The sequence below is a fragment of the Macaca mulatta genome, chromosome 12 (assembly GCF_049350105.2).
Source record: "Macaca mulatta isolate MMU2019108-1 chromosome 12, T2T-MMU8v2.0, whole genome shotgun sequence".
Classification (NCBI taxonomy): domain Eukaryota; kingdom Metazoa; phylum Chordata; class Mammalia; order Primates; family Cercopithecidae; genus Macaca; species Macaca mulatta.
The window spans coordinates 141,651,870-141,665,557 of NC_133417.1; the positions used below are offsets into that span (position 1 = coordinate 141,651,870).

At 44.5% G+C, this 13,688-nt stretch overlaps 1 protein-coding gene and 1 pseudogene across 4 annotated transcripts in view; both read right to left on the reverse strand.

The window, feature by feature from the left end:
• IQCA1 (IQ motif containing with AAA domain 1) overlaps window positions 1-13,688 on the reverse strand; it is a 166,314-nt gene that overhangs the window by 71,901 nt on the left and 80,725 nt on the right. For all 4 annotated transcript variants that reach the window (XM_077957952.1, XM_015111399.3, XM_015111398.3 and 1 more), the window contains one exon: window positions 11,778-11,903. In XM_077957952.1, the coding sequence (XP_077814078.1) occupies window positions 11,778-11,903 (126 nt within the window). The remainder of the gene's footprint in view (window positions 1-11,777; window positions 11,904-13,688) is intronic.
• LOC694302 (large ribosomal subunit protein uL3 pseudogene) lies at window positions 3,364-4,590 on the reverse strand (annotated as a pseudogene).

The window sequence follows — 13,688 nt, forward strand, 5'->3', positions numbered from 1 at the left end:
CAATTAAGTAAGAATCTCTTCTAAGGTGTGTGGACATTGGGAGTCGTTTTTTCTTAAAACCACCCCAGGCAGCTAGACTGAAGGCCACAGATTCATTGAAGTTGTCCTTCCATCAGCTGAGGCCCAGTTCCTGGAGCCTCAGGAGCCTGCACCCTTTCATGCCCTAAGTCTGCTCCAGATGAAGCCTTCCTGACTCCTATCCCCATCGCTCAAAAGAGATTTCCAGATTGTTCGCCCTGCTGGCCATCTCCTGTGGACTGTTCTAGCTACCCAGGCTCCCAGTCAAGCAATGGTGCTGGTTTAATGGTCATGGGTGGAGCCATGGCCGGTGACCTCCTTGGCCTTTGCGGCATGCGAAGGTGGCCTGCAGTTATGCCGCTGTCTGGACGTTACCAGCACACCATGAGTCCGAGTTGACAAAGTCCTCCTACCTAAATGCATATACCATGTAGACAGATTTCTCCTGCCTTGAAATTATACTAATGGTTTTTAGGTGTTTATTCCTAATGACTTGATCAGCTCGGGCTGCTATAAGAAAATATTATACACTAAGTGGCTTATAAACAAAAGAAATGTATTTTTCACAGTTCCAGAAACTGGCAAGTCCTAGATTAAGGTGCAGATTCTGTGTCTGGTGGGGGTTGCTCTCTGCTTCAGAGACTGTGCCTTCTAGCCCTGTCTTCACTCTGCGGAAAGGGCAAGGCAGCTCTCTGGGGTCTCCTTCATAAAGGCACTAATCTCAATCACAAGGGTTCTGCCCTCAGCACCTAATCACCCTCAGAGGCCCCACCTCCCAACACCATCACACTGGTGATTAGCTTTCAATGTCCGAATTTTTTGTAGGTGGGGGAACACATATTCAGACCATGGCACCTAAGAAACGTCAGTTTCTTACATTTGGCCGCCTAAGTGACCGCACGCTGCGGGAGGGGAGCGTTTATTCACGCCTCCGCCATTTTCCATCTCCATTGCTTTCCAGGCTTGCTGGCTGAACAAGTAATGAACAGACGGGAGGAGAAGTGTGTTCTCACCTGCACACCGACCTCAGAGTTGAGTCACTGTAGTGTCTGCTTTCTCTGCTTGGCCATACCAGCATGCCATGATCTGTGGTTTGTCGCATCCAACTTTCTTCCCTTTTTTGCAAACTCAGCCATTTCCATGGCTCCAGTCTTCTGGGCCTTGCTTTCTCTGGGGCTCCTCAAATATCACAGTCAGCAGCACTGAGACTTGACCTGCCCGGTCTCTGGCTACTGCTAAGACGCTCAACCGCACAGAAAGCTTCCTTTAGAGCAGACAGTTGCTTTCTCATTGGCTTCTCACTTTCTTTTTATGGCCCAATCAGTTATAAATCACTCAGGACAAAGGAGTTGTTAAGTAAAAAGAAACTTTTGGAGGCCTCTTGATTTCATTTAGATGATAGTAGTCCCCCTTTCTCCAAGGAGGATACGTTCCAAGACCCCAGTGCACACCTGAAGCCTCGGAGCGTACCAAACCCTACATACACTATACTTTTTCCTATATAGAAACAGGCAGGTAGTGTATACGGCATGAACATGCTGGACAAAGGGATGATTCACGTCCATGATGTGATGGGACAGGACGGTGCAAGACTTCATTAACACTGCGAAGAAGGGTGCACGATTCAAAACTCAGGAATTTTCCATTTAATACTTATGGGTCACACTTGACCGCGGGTAACTGGAACTGCAAAAAGTGAAACTGAGAATAAGGGGGGGACTAGAGCATATTTAAAAAGCTGGTTTATGGAAACTGACCATTTTTGGTAAGTTTCCAGTTACTGTATGAACTTTGTCCCTCACACAACTCAGATAAATGCTGCATGGAGAACGTTTCTAAAGTTTCTTACTGAGAGTCAATGGGACATTCGGAGAGATGCAGAGATGCAAAGCAAATGTTTCCAGAAGAGGCTTTGTTATCAAATATCTTATCCTCTCTATTTGTCTTTGTGAAATTAGGAGGGCAGTCAGAGATAAACCACGCTCCCTCTTCTTGCCCTCCCCAAATGTTAACTACTGTTATAATTTCCTGCCTGGCTTAAAGAGCGATTCAAATGCATGGAGGTTTTGTTGAAAATTTTCTATTGGCAAGTATGTGCATCTGAAGTAGGTTGTTGAGGGATGGCTAACATCTCACACTGGTAGGGCTGTGGAAAAATTCAAATAGGGCTGCAACTGTTAGATTTTTCGAAATGAAGGTATACATTTTGGCATACACCCGTTAACATACAAGTTCAAATGTCGAAGGGATCACTCCGCGGCTTTCAGATTACCTGCTCCTCCCCTCTGGGTCTGTATCCTGGGGTGGGGGAGAGGTCCACCAGGCATTTTGAAGAGGCTGACAATTTCCCACTGATCTGAGAGTGAAATAATTATCCCTTTCTCTAGACTCAGAAGTGAAAACCAACCCAGAAGCTATAATGGCTGAAAACTATATTTAAAAATTAACATGCACCAAACAACGTGATAGCTTATGCAACTAAACTTGAAAAACAGATCAAGCATCTCCACTATTTTTGAGCTTGCATTTAGCTTATCGTTTTACTTTTCTGCTCATGCATTTCCGTCAGCACTAGGGAATCAACGTTCCTCATGGCTTTGAGGGCTGCAGAGTGCTACTCTGAAATACAAAAGAAATACAAGAGAGAGGAGAGAATCTATAGTGGGAAGTCTAAAAACATGTAACTATGTCCTAAATACATTTGTCTCAAGTTTCTTTGATGGTATCTGTGTTAATTTTTATCAGAAAGATCTTCTTGGTTATGAGTATGGTACTAAGAAATAAACCACATTTCTCACATGGGCCATGCAAGCCTCCAGCTGGTTACTGGCTCTCCAGCTCTCCAGTCCTCAGACTTGGGCTGGAGTCTACAACACGGGCCCTCAGCTCTCTGGCCTTTGAACTCTACCACCAGCTCTCCTGGGGCCCCTTTTTGCAGATGGCAGATGGTGGGACTTCGCAGGCTCCATAACCGAAGGAACCAATACCTTAATGAATGAATCTTTCTCTCTATAAATATAAAAGGACACAGAGGAGATATATACACACACACATGCACACATATATATACACACACACACATATACACACATACACACACACACACACACACACAGGCCACATGTATTTTTTTATATATCGCTCTCCTATTGGTTTTGTTTCTCTGGAGTGCCCTGACCACACTTTCTTCTCACCTCTGCTACATCATTTACTCCCTGTGATCCTCTCTCTCTAAAGAACCTCCTGATTGCCTCCATCACAGCCTTAGTTTTCACTGCTCATTTTTTTTGCAGTGGAAAATAACTTTTATTGAGACCCCACCAGCTGCAAAATCTGTTCCTGGCATTAAGCTCCATCTTCTATTGCAATTTGGTCTTTCTTGAGTGGTTTCATGAATACTTTCCATGAATATTTTCTTTCTTACATGGTCTGGGAGCAGCCATGGCCAAACTTGGCAGTGGTGTCAATAAATTTAAGGTCAGTCTTCTCCAGAGCCCACCATTTGGTCTGAGCCAGCAAAGACTTGTGAAGGGTGAGCACTCACTTCTTGGTTCCCACCACACATTCCTTCAGCATGACAAAGTCACTGGTCACTTCACCTTATGGGACAAAGTCACCCAGAGAGTTGATGCTCTTGTCAGTCAGGTCATGGTCAGTGGAGGCACTGTTCTTGATCAGTTTGTCGTCCTTGATAAGGTAGCCCTGGCCGATCATACAGATTGATCTTCTTGTAGTGTGGTGATGGTAGCCTTTCTGTCCAGTGCATGCCACAGAGAAGGTCCACACAGGCAGGATGCCATGCCCCAATCCAGGCCACCTTGCACAGGCCTCATTGGGTCTTGCAGGGTAGCTTCTTGGCATGCCAATGACTTGTGACCCCTTTGTAGTCTTTGCCCTTGGTCACCTTGAAGATGTCAATCATCTCATCCTGCCCAAACACTTGGTTCACAGGTACCTGCTGCTCTAGCCTCTCCCGGTCCCAGTCCAGCTTCTTGGCCACGGTGCCTCTGTTCACCTGGATCTCCATCAGCGGGGCCTTCTTCTGGCGCACAGGAAGCAGGTGCATGTGGGTGTGGGCAGTGACGTGGATGACTTGGCAGTACTTCTTCATGCTGCTGAAGTCTTGCTCCAGCTGCTTCTTGCTATCCTTATTCTGCCATTTCTTGCAGTAACTGGTAAAGGCCTTCTTCTTAGATTTATGTCAGTTCTTAGAGAAGTGCTTTTTGCACTCATTGCTGATGTGCTTAGCAAAGATGGTCTTGGAGGTCTGTAGGCCTTGAGGCTTGAGGGGTTTCCACGTAGCCCACAATGCCCACAGTCACCATGGCGGTATCTCCACAATGGTCACAGCCTCTACCACCTCCTTCTTGTTCACGTTGGATCCTAGCCTGTTGACTTCTTGCACGACGTGGGTCATGCCAGCCTTGTATCCCAGGAAGGCTGCGAGGTGGACCCGCTTGGAAGGGTCATCCTTAGGGAAGCTCTTCGCCTTCCCACGATGCTTCCTGTGCACTCCCGAGGCAGGAAGCCGAGGGACCCATGTCTGAGAGTGGAAAACTTCCTGTGAGACATCACTCCATCAAATTTCGCTGGTAGAGCCTAATTTTTTTTTCTTTTTTTGAGACAAGAATCTCCCTCTATTGCCCAGGCTACAGTGCGGTGGTGCAATCATAGCTCACTGCAACCCTGACCTCCCAGGCTCAGGAGATCCTCCTGCCTCAGCTGCCTAAGTAGCTGGGACCACAGACACACGCCGTCATGCCTGTCTAATTTTATTAAAAATTGTTTGTAGGGATGGGGGTCTCCCTATGTTGCCCAGGCTGGTCTCGAACTTCTGGATTCAAGTGATCCTTCTGTCATGGCCTCCCAAAGTGCTGGATTATAGGCATGAGCCACTGCGCCCAGCCAGTTCTAACTTCTTATGGCAGAGGGACTCAGGAGGCAGAAGCAAAACCTTCCTTTTATCCTTCCAGAAATTCCCAGTTGGAAGACTATATAGGAAGTTCATGGTGCTGGATTTCTTCCTGGCTTCCATGCTGTTCCCATCTCCCAGTTGGTTTTACCTCTTCCTCCTGCCTCAATATGTGGCTGTAATCCGGATTCTCCAGCCTCCATTCACATGGATTTTCCTATACCTCATGCATGCCCCACCTTCAACTAGAGTTTTCCTGAGCAGGGATATGTCCTGATCCACACCACTGGTCTTTATCTCTCCTGAGTCTGTCCTGAACTTCCAGCTGTGGAACCATAGACAATGGTTTGACTCAACAGCTCTAAAGCCAGCCCTGGTCCGTCTGTCCTCAATCTTCCCTCTGTTCCAATCAAGACACCTGGAGTTCACTTCAACTCCTTGGTCTCCTCCTGTTTCTTCCACACCCCGTCAGTCATGCCAGTCATCCTTTGTGGTATCTCTTGCATCCTTCACGATGTCTCCTGCATTTGTTTCATCTTTTTATATCCAGTACTTTCACTTTAGGGCAGATCTTCATTTGAGATTTGTTCATCTCTTCAAAAATAATTACTGCATAGCTCTTGAGTTCCAAGCGCTGTGAGAGATGCCGATCAGAGTTTTGGGTCACTCTAGCTGCTGCAGGGGAACAGGCTGTAGAATGGCAGGAGAGGAGGTGGGGGCATTGGCTGGGAGGCTGGTGCAGTTGCAGCCTGAGAGGCAATGATGCCTCTTGGTCAGGTGGTTGCCATGGAGATGGGGAGATGTGGGCAGACTTGGGCTATGAGCATAGGCTCCTGAAAGAGTCTCCTGCCATTCCATATCCCCCATGAAGCCTCCCCTGCCACTCTGGTGTCTAAGATCATCACCCTCCTTTGAGTATGCAGTGCCTCCATTGGCCCTTTGCCTGTGTAACCAAATATGTCCTTTCTCTAAGCAGTGATCTTTGAGCTTTTTATAAAAGGGACCTCTTGAAAACATGAAGAAAGCCCACACACCTTTTTCCCAGGAGAACGTTCCTTCCCATGAAAGTTTACATAAAATTGCAGGATGTTTAACCATGGGGCCCCTGTTCCCTAGGCTAAGGACTCTATTATCTCTATTGCCCATAAGCCAACCCCTCACTTCTTTCCATCTTCTTCTCTTATTGTATTTCAGTGGACACAGAAGATGCTCCAGACATACACTTCCACGATGGCGCCCTCATTCCTGATAATTTCCTTTGGAAATACATGATATTCACTTGTCCATTTTTGTAAAGTCATGCAAAATTTGGTTTGAAATGTTCTAAAATAACCTAAGAATGTGGTTGGCTTAATCGTTCAATGTGGAGCACCTCTCTGGGCCAAGGGATTGGAGAGGAGGAGCTGTGGTCAGAGTTAGGTCTGCTGGCACTGCAGATAAACAAATGTTTTCATTGTGAATTGTGCTCTGTAAAGGTCCAAGGGTCCTTCCAGAAGAATTTAGCACTAAGTTAAATCATTTTGAGGCTGGAGTGAATTTAGAGAAGACTCATTAATGTTCATGTGATCATGTGACAGGTCAATACCACTTTAAATTGTTTCAAATGGTCTAACCCGTGGCTTGAAAAATAACAGAGGAAACAGTTGTAAGGATAATTGCATAGTGCTCTGTTACTGTTACTTTTGTTTCTAAAGCCAATGTGAGGTCCACACAACTGTGAGACAAAGGCGATTACTTCGGTATTGAAGGCACTTTTGCAGGACTGCTATCAGTTTGCAGAAAATGTCCTCCTCCTGGCACTAGCATTGTCTTCTGTTAAAGCGCTTTCCACAGAGCAGTCCTTAACTGCAGTCCACAACAATTTGGATTTAAAACTGAGGACTCAAAAGAAAGACTTTTTTTTTTTGAGAGTTCTGTATATATTCTACGTGCTAATCCTTTGTCAGATAGATAGTTTGCAAATATTTTCTCCCATCTATAGCTTTTTTTTTTCATCCTCTTCACTGGGTCTTTCACAAAGCAACAGTTTCTGATTTTGATGTGGCCCAATTTATAAATTTTTCCTTTTATGGATCCTGCTTTTGGTGTCCAGTCTAAGACCTCTTTGCCTCGCTCTAGATTCTGAGGATGTTTTTCCTATGTTTTTAATCTCAAAGCTTCATAGTTTTATGTTTAAGTCCATGACCCATTTTGAATTAATACTTGTGGAAGGTGTGAAGTTTACCTAGAGATTCATTTTCTTGCCTGTGAATGAGAGACTAATTTTTAGAACCTGATATTTGAATGTATTTATTGTGCTTCTTTTTTTGTTTTCAGTACAGATGGGGTCTCATTGTGTTGCCCAGGCTGGGTGCCAACTCCTGGCCTCAAGTGATCCTCCTGACCAAGCCTCCCAAAGTGCTGGGATTACAGGTGCGAGCCACTGGGCAGGACTACTGTGCTTTTGTGTTTTCTCTTCCACTAGCCCCGAGCTGAAGACGAACATCCCAGACTGTTGTGTTTTCTTCTGTCTTTCAGCATCTCAGTATGGAGGGGCTCCGATGGATCCAAATGAGGAAATGAAAACATTCATCTTTTAAACATTAAACTGTTTCACCAAGTTTCTTGATGAAAAGATCAAATGCATGCAAGATTACTAATGACAAGATGTTTTATTCTAAAATGGTCTCGTGTACAATTACAGAGATCCACCATGACAGCCCTGCTCTTTCCCACTCCACTAGCCCTGCATTAAATCGGAAATTCACACAGAAACACTGATTCATTGTGAAATTCAACCGAAACGTTCGGCAGCTCTCATGACTTTTTTGCACTTATAGATTTTTTCATATTTATGTTAATTTGTAACTATCTCATGGACTTGCAAAGCTTTTAGCTCTCTACCTGTGTGATATTTAGAAAATAACTTATTTTCCATTTAAAGAGGTCAGTTGAAATATTCAGATAATCCTATCAGTTTTTAAATATAAGGTCTTTTCCAAGTTTTCTGATTATGCATCTAGAACTGGCAATTGATATGTGGTCTTATCAAAATACTGAAAGAACAATCATGCAGCTGGGCCCTGCGAGGGCTGGGATAAGCCAGCATCCAGACATGTGAGACAGAACTGCTTTCCTCTGTCTTCTCCCGTGCCCTCTAACCACGAGGAATTAGAGTGCCTTTTGCTCTAGGTCAAAATGTCCATTCTCACAAAAGGATTTGAATAACTGGTCTCAGGAATGGTTTGAGGTTCTCTGGGGTTGACACCAGAGTAAGACTTTTAAAAAGTCTCTGGAAAAGGTAATGTGATCTCTAAGAAGTACAGCAGCATAACTTAAATATATCAATGTTTATTAGAGCTGACCCTTTCTTCTTTTAATAATCACATTGTCACTATGCAGACCTGCATTTTTCATGAAAAATTTCATTTCTGATTCTGAAGGCGTTTCCCCTTCATTTGCAAGCATTTCATAAATGCTGATGTTCTCAAACTTTGCTTTTTGTTCAAAACTGTTCATCGTTAAGTGACTCTTTAATAGCTAGTTAATAAAATACTTTCACCCAACAAAGACCAGATTGTGTAGCTGGTAATTTCAGATTTATACGGAACAAGCTTCACTAACAGCAAATTTTTAATTTGCAAGTATAAAACTCCCTCGTGCATATTTAGAGGAAGAGATTCTTAGAATAAAATTGGAATGCTTCCAATTCTCTTTATTCTTAGGCACTTCTTCAAAATTATCTTGTAGAGTAAGTGTATGATTTTTAAAATTAACTGTATTCAGGGGGCTTTTATTTTTTTTCCAGAACAAGCTAGAACTTCTGGGGTACAGACAGAACAATAGGGCCCTAGGCGGTCTCCCAGATCAGGTTCTCTGGAAACACTCAGATGGAGATGGATGTAGGTGGTCTACTGGGAACACCAGCCAGAAAGAAGAGAGGGAGGGAAGCAGCCCTGGGCAGAGGGAGAAGCTAAGTTGTGATGCAATTGCAAGAGAGCTGTCAGCTGATCCCAGAGGGAACAGCAGAAGCTGGGAGAACCCTCGGAGTTGTCCAGGCAAGGAGAGGGGCTGGGTTTTGGTACTATCACGTGACTATCCTTGGATGCAGGCTGCCCCAGAAGGGGTGTAACCTTGCTTGCAGTGGCACCCTTAGACTGTAGCAATTCCTGGGGTGGGATTCAGCTGTGAGTGTCAGCACTGGCATGTGGGGAGCCAGGTGCTTGAGTGCCTTGGTCCCGAAAGGGGTATCCGAGGGGCCCAACTCAGCGTCTACTGCCAGTGAATTGGGTTGGGCCCCAAATGAGCAGTAAGGGGTCTCTTTTCTTTTGTTCATTCAGTGAACATCAGTGGAACGTGGTTAAAGAAAGGGATGAAGACAAATGGAGGCAGATGGAAGATCCACTGTGGGTCACAGTGCAGGAGCCAAGCATGTGAAATGAACGACTGCCTTCAGCCGGCCAGCCGCAGTCATGCCCAGCGCTTTGAACACATGGTTGGCTTTTATTTATTTATTTACTTTTAAATTTATATATATATATATATTTTGAGAGAAAGTCTTACTCTATCACTCAGGCTGGAGTGCGGTGGCACTTTATTGGCTCACTGCAACCTCTGCCTCCTAGGTTCAAGCGATTCTCCTGCCTCAGCCTCCTGAGTAGCTGGGATTACAGGCACCTGCCACCACGCCTGGCTAATTTTTGTATTTTTGTAGAGATGGGGTTTCACCATGTTGGTCAAGCTGGTCTTGAACTCCTGACCTCAGGTGATCTACCCGACTTGGCCTCCCAAAGTGCTGGGATTACAGGTATGTATTTTTAGTAGAGATGGGGTTTCACCATGTAGGCCAGGCTGGTCTCGAACTCCTGACCTCAGGTGATCCGCCTGCCTTGGCCTCCCAAAGTGCTGGGATTACAGGTGTGAGCAACTATGCCTGGCCAAAATGTTGGCTTTTGTTACCATTGCCTACACTGTGAGTTTATGCCAGACTTGGGTGCTGTGATTTTATGTTTACCATTACCCTTTCTCCCTTGCTTGTAACTTCTGACTCAGGTAGCTCGTCCTACTTGACTGCACAGGCTGTCCCTTTTCTCTCCCACTGTGACCTGGCACCAGGGTTCCCAGACACGGTCTGCCAGACCCTCGGAGCTGCTCCTCCCACGCAGAAGTTCGCGAGTCTGCGTGCTGGTCAGAACCATCCTTGGAACATGAGGAGCATGACTGTGGCTGTCTGAGCCAGAGCTGGGTCACATAACCTCTACTGATCCACTCTGGAGAGCTGATGCAGATTGCAGTAACAGCGGGATCATGATTTTTTTTTTTTTTTAAATATTAAGTTCTGGGATACATGTGCAGAACGTGCAGGCTTGTCACATAGGTTGTTGCACCTATCAACCCATCATCTAGGTTTAAAGCCTTGAGTGCATTACATATTTGTCCTAATGCTCTCCCTCCCGTTGCCCCCTACTCCCCAACAGGCCCCGGTGTGTGATGTTCCCCTCTCTGTGCCCATGTGTTCTCGTTGTTCAGCTCCCACTTATGAGTGAGAATATGCAGTGTTTGGTTTTCTGTTCCTGTGTTAGTTTGCTGAGGATGATAGTTTTCAGCTTCATCCATGTCCCTGCAAAGCACATGAACTCATTCACTTTATGGCTGCATAGTATTCCATGGTGTATATGTGCCACATTTCTTTATCCAGTCTATCATTGATGGGCATTTGGGTTCGTTCCAAGTCTTGCTATTGTGAATAGTGCTGCAATAAACATACATGTGCATGTGTCTTTATAGAATGATTTATAATCCTTTGGGTATATACCCAGTAATGGGATTGCTGGGTCAAATGGTATTTCTGGTTCTAGGTCCTTGAGGAATCGCCATATTGTCTTCCACAATGGTTGAACTAATTTATACTCTCACCAACAGTGTAAAAGTGTTCCTATTTCTCCACAGCCTTGCCAGCATCTGTTGTTTCCAGACTTTTTAATAATCACCATTCTAATTGGTGTGAGATAGTATCGCATTGTGGTTTTGATTTGCATTTCTCTAATGACCAGTGATAATGAGCTTCTTTTCATATGTTTCTTGGCTGCATAAATGTCTTTAAGGATCCACTCTTCAAGCTGATTCTGATTGGATTTTGGTCAGCCGTGAAGTGGTATCTGACTGCAATATAGTCTACTTCAAACAGTAATGTTTTAGGATGAGACCATCTTCAAGCCTGAGATCCGTTTCCCATAGAAAGAGTTTATGCTGAGAACACATGAGCCCTGAGAGTGCACTTCTCCTGCAGGCTTCACCATGAAGATCCCCCCAGTTATTGGCAAGTTCATCCCACCTCCACTTCCAAACCCCCTACATGAGGCAAGGACGGGCCCAATATGACACTGTGTGGACTCTGATTTCCTTTAGTAACAAATACTTCTGTTAAAATATATCCAGATATCAGTGCTAGATGATAAATGTGAATGAACACATTTTGGTTAAATTAGTATGATTATTTTGACTTTCCAGTATTTACTTGGTTTGTTAAGTATTTTTACTTCTCTCTACCACTGAGGAAAGAAAAGTGGGATAATTTATTTTGAGGAAGGAAAACTTAAAGCTATCACATATGTGAGTCAACATGTGAGGTATCTGAGTGTTGAAACCACGATTGATCCTAATTGATACTTACAAGTTATAGAAAATGTGGCAATGGATTGCTGATCAATATTTAAAAATTGAAAACCTGTTGGTAGATAACATGGTTTCTCCAGGAAACAAATGGCTGCAATCCCAACAGATTTGGAAATATCTCATTGACCCAAAGCAAAAAAGTCACTAAAAAGAAAATGAAATCAAATTTCTAAAATTTATACAAATATTTTACCTTATTTTTTTCCTTGGTTCCTTTCTTTTGTCTTTTGGTTTTCTTAGGTTGTTTTTCCTTTTTCTTCTTTTTCTTCTTTTCGTTTTTTTCTTCTTCTTCTTGGTTTGCAATGATATCCTCAATAACCTAGTGAAAACCAAAATAATCATAGCATTTTCACAGATCCCTATCGAGAGGAGGACTGTTTTTCCTGTCTGGAAGGAAGTATTTGTGCTGGTCAGTATCTCCTCTCTGCCTGGCCCTGGACCCTGCAGGCCGACCCCTTGTGGGGTATGGTGGGGGTTCTGCCTGCCATCTACCCTTAGCTGGATTCGTGAGTAGGGGGCAGCAACCTCAGTATAGATGGAGAGAGAGTCTGGACATTTCTGAGCCCAATTCCTTCCCTAATTCCACCCGCTCCAGCTCTTGGAGGTTCCACAAACTCTAGGGGAGGTCACAGCTTCCTTAACGTCTCAGCAACAGCTGGATGTGCCAGCCCTGCCCACAACTCATCAAAATCCAGGGGGAGGATGCCACTGTTTCCTACCAGGCTCTGATGGCAACAGCCACTCTTGCAATAACTTCCATTTTCATGAGTTGGTTTCTTTCACCAGTGATTTAATTTATATTCCCTACAGTGACAAAAGACCTTTTATCCTCCTAAATTATAAAATATTTGTTAAAAAGCATCCAGTTCACACAGGATTAGCACCACTGCAGAACTATTATACATTTGTTTTTAAAAAAAACATATAATTCAGTTCAATACAACAGTGTTCACTGAGCACTCACTCACTGCCATAGAGAGCGGTGACAATGACAGGACACGCTTCCTGTTTGGCCCCCGGGGCTTTGCTCATCACTCGTCACATGGCCAAGACAAGCTGCATAAGCTCTCTGAGACTCAGTTTCCTCAGCTCTAAAATGGAGCCAGCATCTCCGTACACAGCACTTAGGATCCGCCGGGCAAGCTCCTGGAAGTCTCCCGGAGACAGACTCCTTCACTGCTACACCAGACGCACGGGGATTGCTGTTGTTGCCCCGTTTTATGGATGAGAGAACTGGGACACACCGAGTGCAGTATCCCAGCCAGGGACACACAGCTAGTGAGTAGCTGAGCTGGGATTCAGGTGGCACTAACCAGAGTGAATTTCATAACGCAGGGAGAAAAGAGGCACGATGCATAAAAATACATGTCAACTTACTCCATCGTACAAAATGCACAGAGTGAAACCAACAATCCATACTCCAGATTCAGGTACATACACATGTAGTCCAAGTACAAAGGAATGTAAGGGAATGACCTACTCCAAATTAAGTACAGCAGTTGCCTTTGAAGATGGAGCAATTAAAAAATTGGGGGTGGGGAGACAAGGGTTAATATTGTTTTATCCTAGTGTGGAAAAAGGAGAGAGGTGAAGCATGTGTTGTGCACATATTTGGCCATGCAAAAATGATCTTTTCCCAGCCCGGGCAACATGATGAAACCCCATGTCTACAAAAAAATACAAAACATTAGCCAGGCGTGGTGGTGCACACCTGTACTCCCAGCTATCTGGGAGGCTGAGGTGGGAGGATTGCCTGAGCCTGGGAGGTAGAGGCTGCAGTGAGCTATGATCCAGCCACTGCCCTCCAGCCTGGGCGACAGAGTGAGATCCTGCCTCAAAAAACGAAACAAAACAAAACAAAACAAAACAAAACAGACAAAGGTTCATCTCGACTCACAGAATCAAGGTGTGGCTGCCCAGTTCTTCATTGCACTGGAGCACTTGGAACACAGACATCGTTTGGACCTTAGAAACTGCAAAACTTTCAGAAATGTAAAGACTTAAAAAAAATAGTCTGATATATAAAATATGAGCAGCTGAAAAAAAGATGAAATCCTTATTTGTGGAGTATACATTTCACTGTGGCCTTATCAGTTAAGCCTTT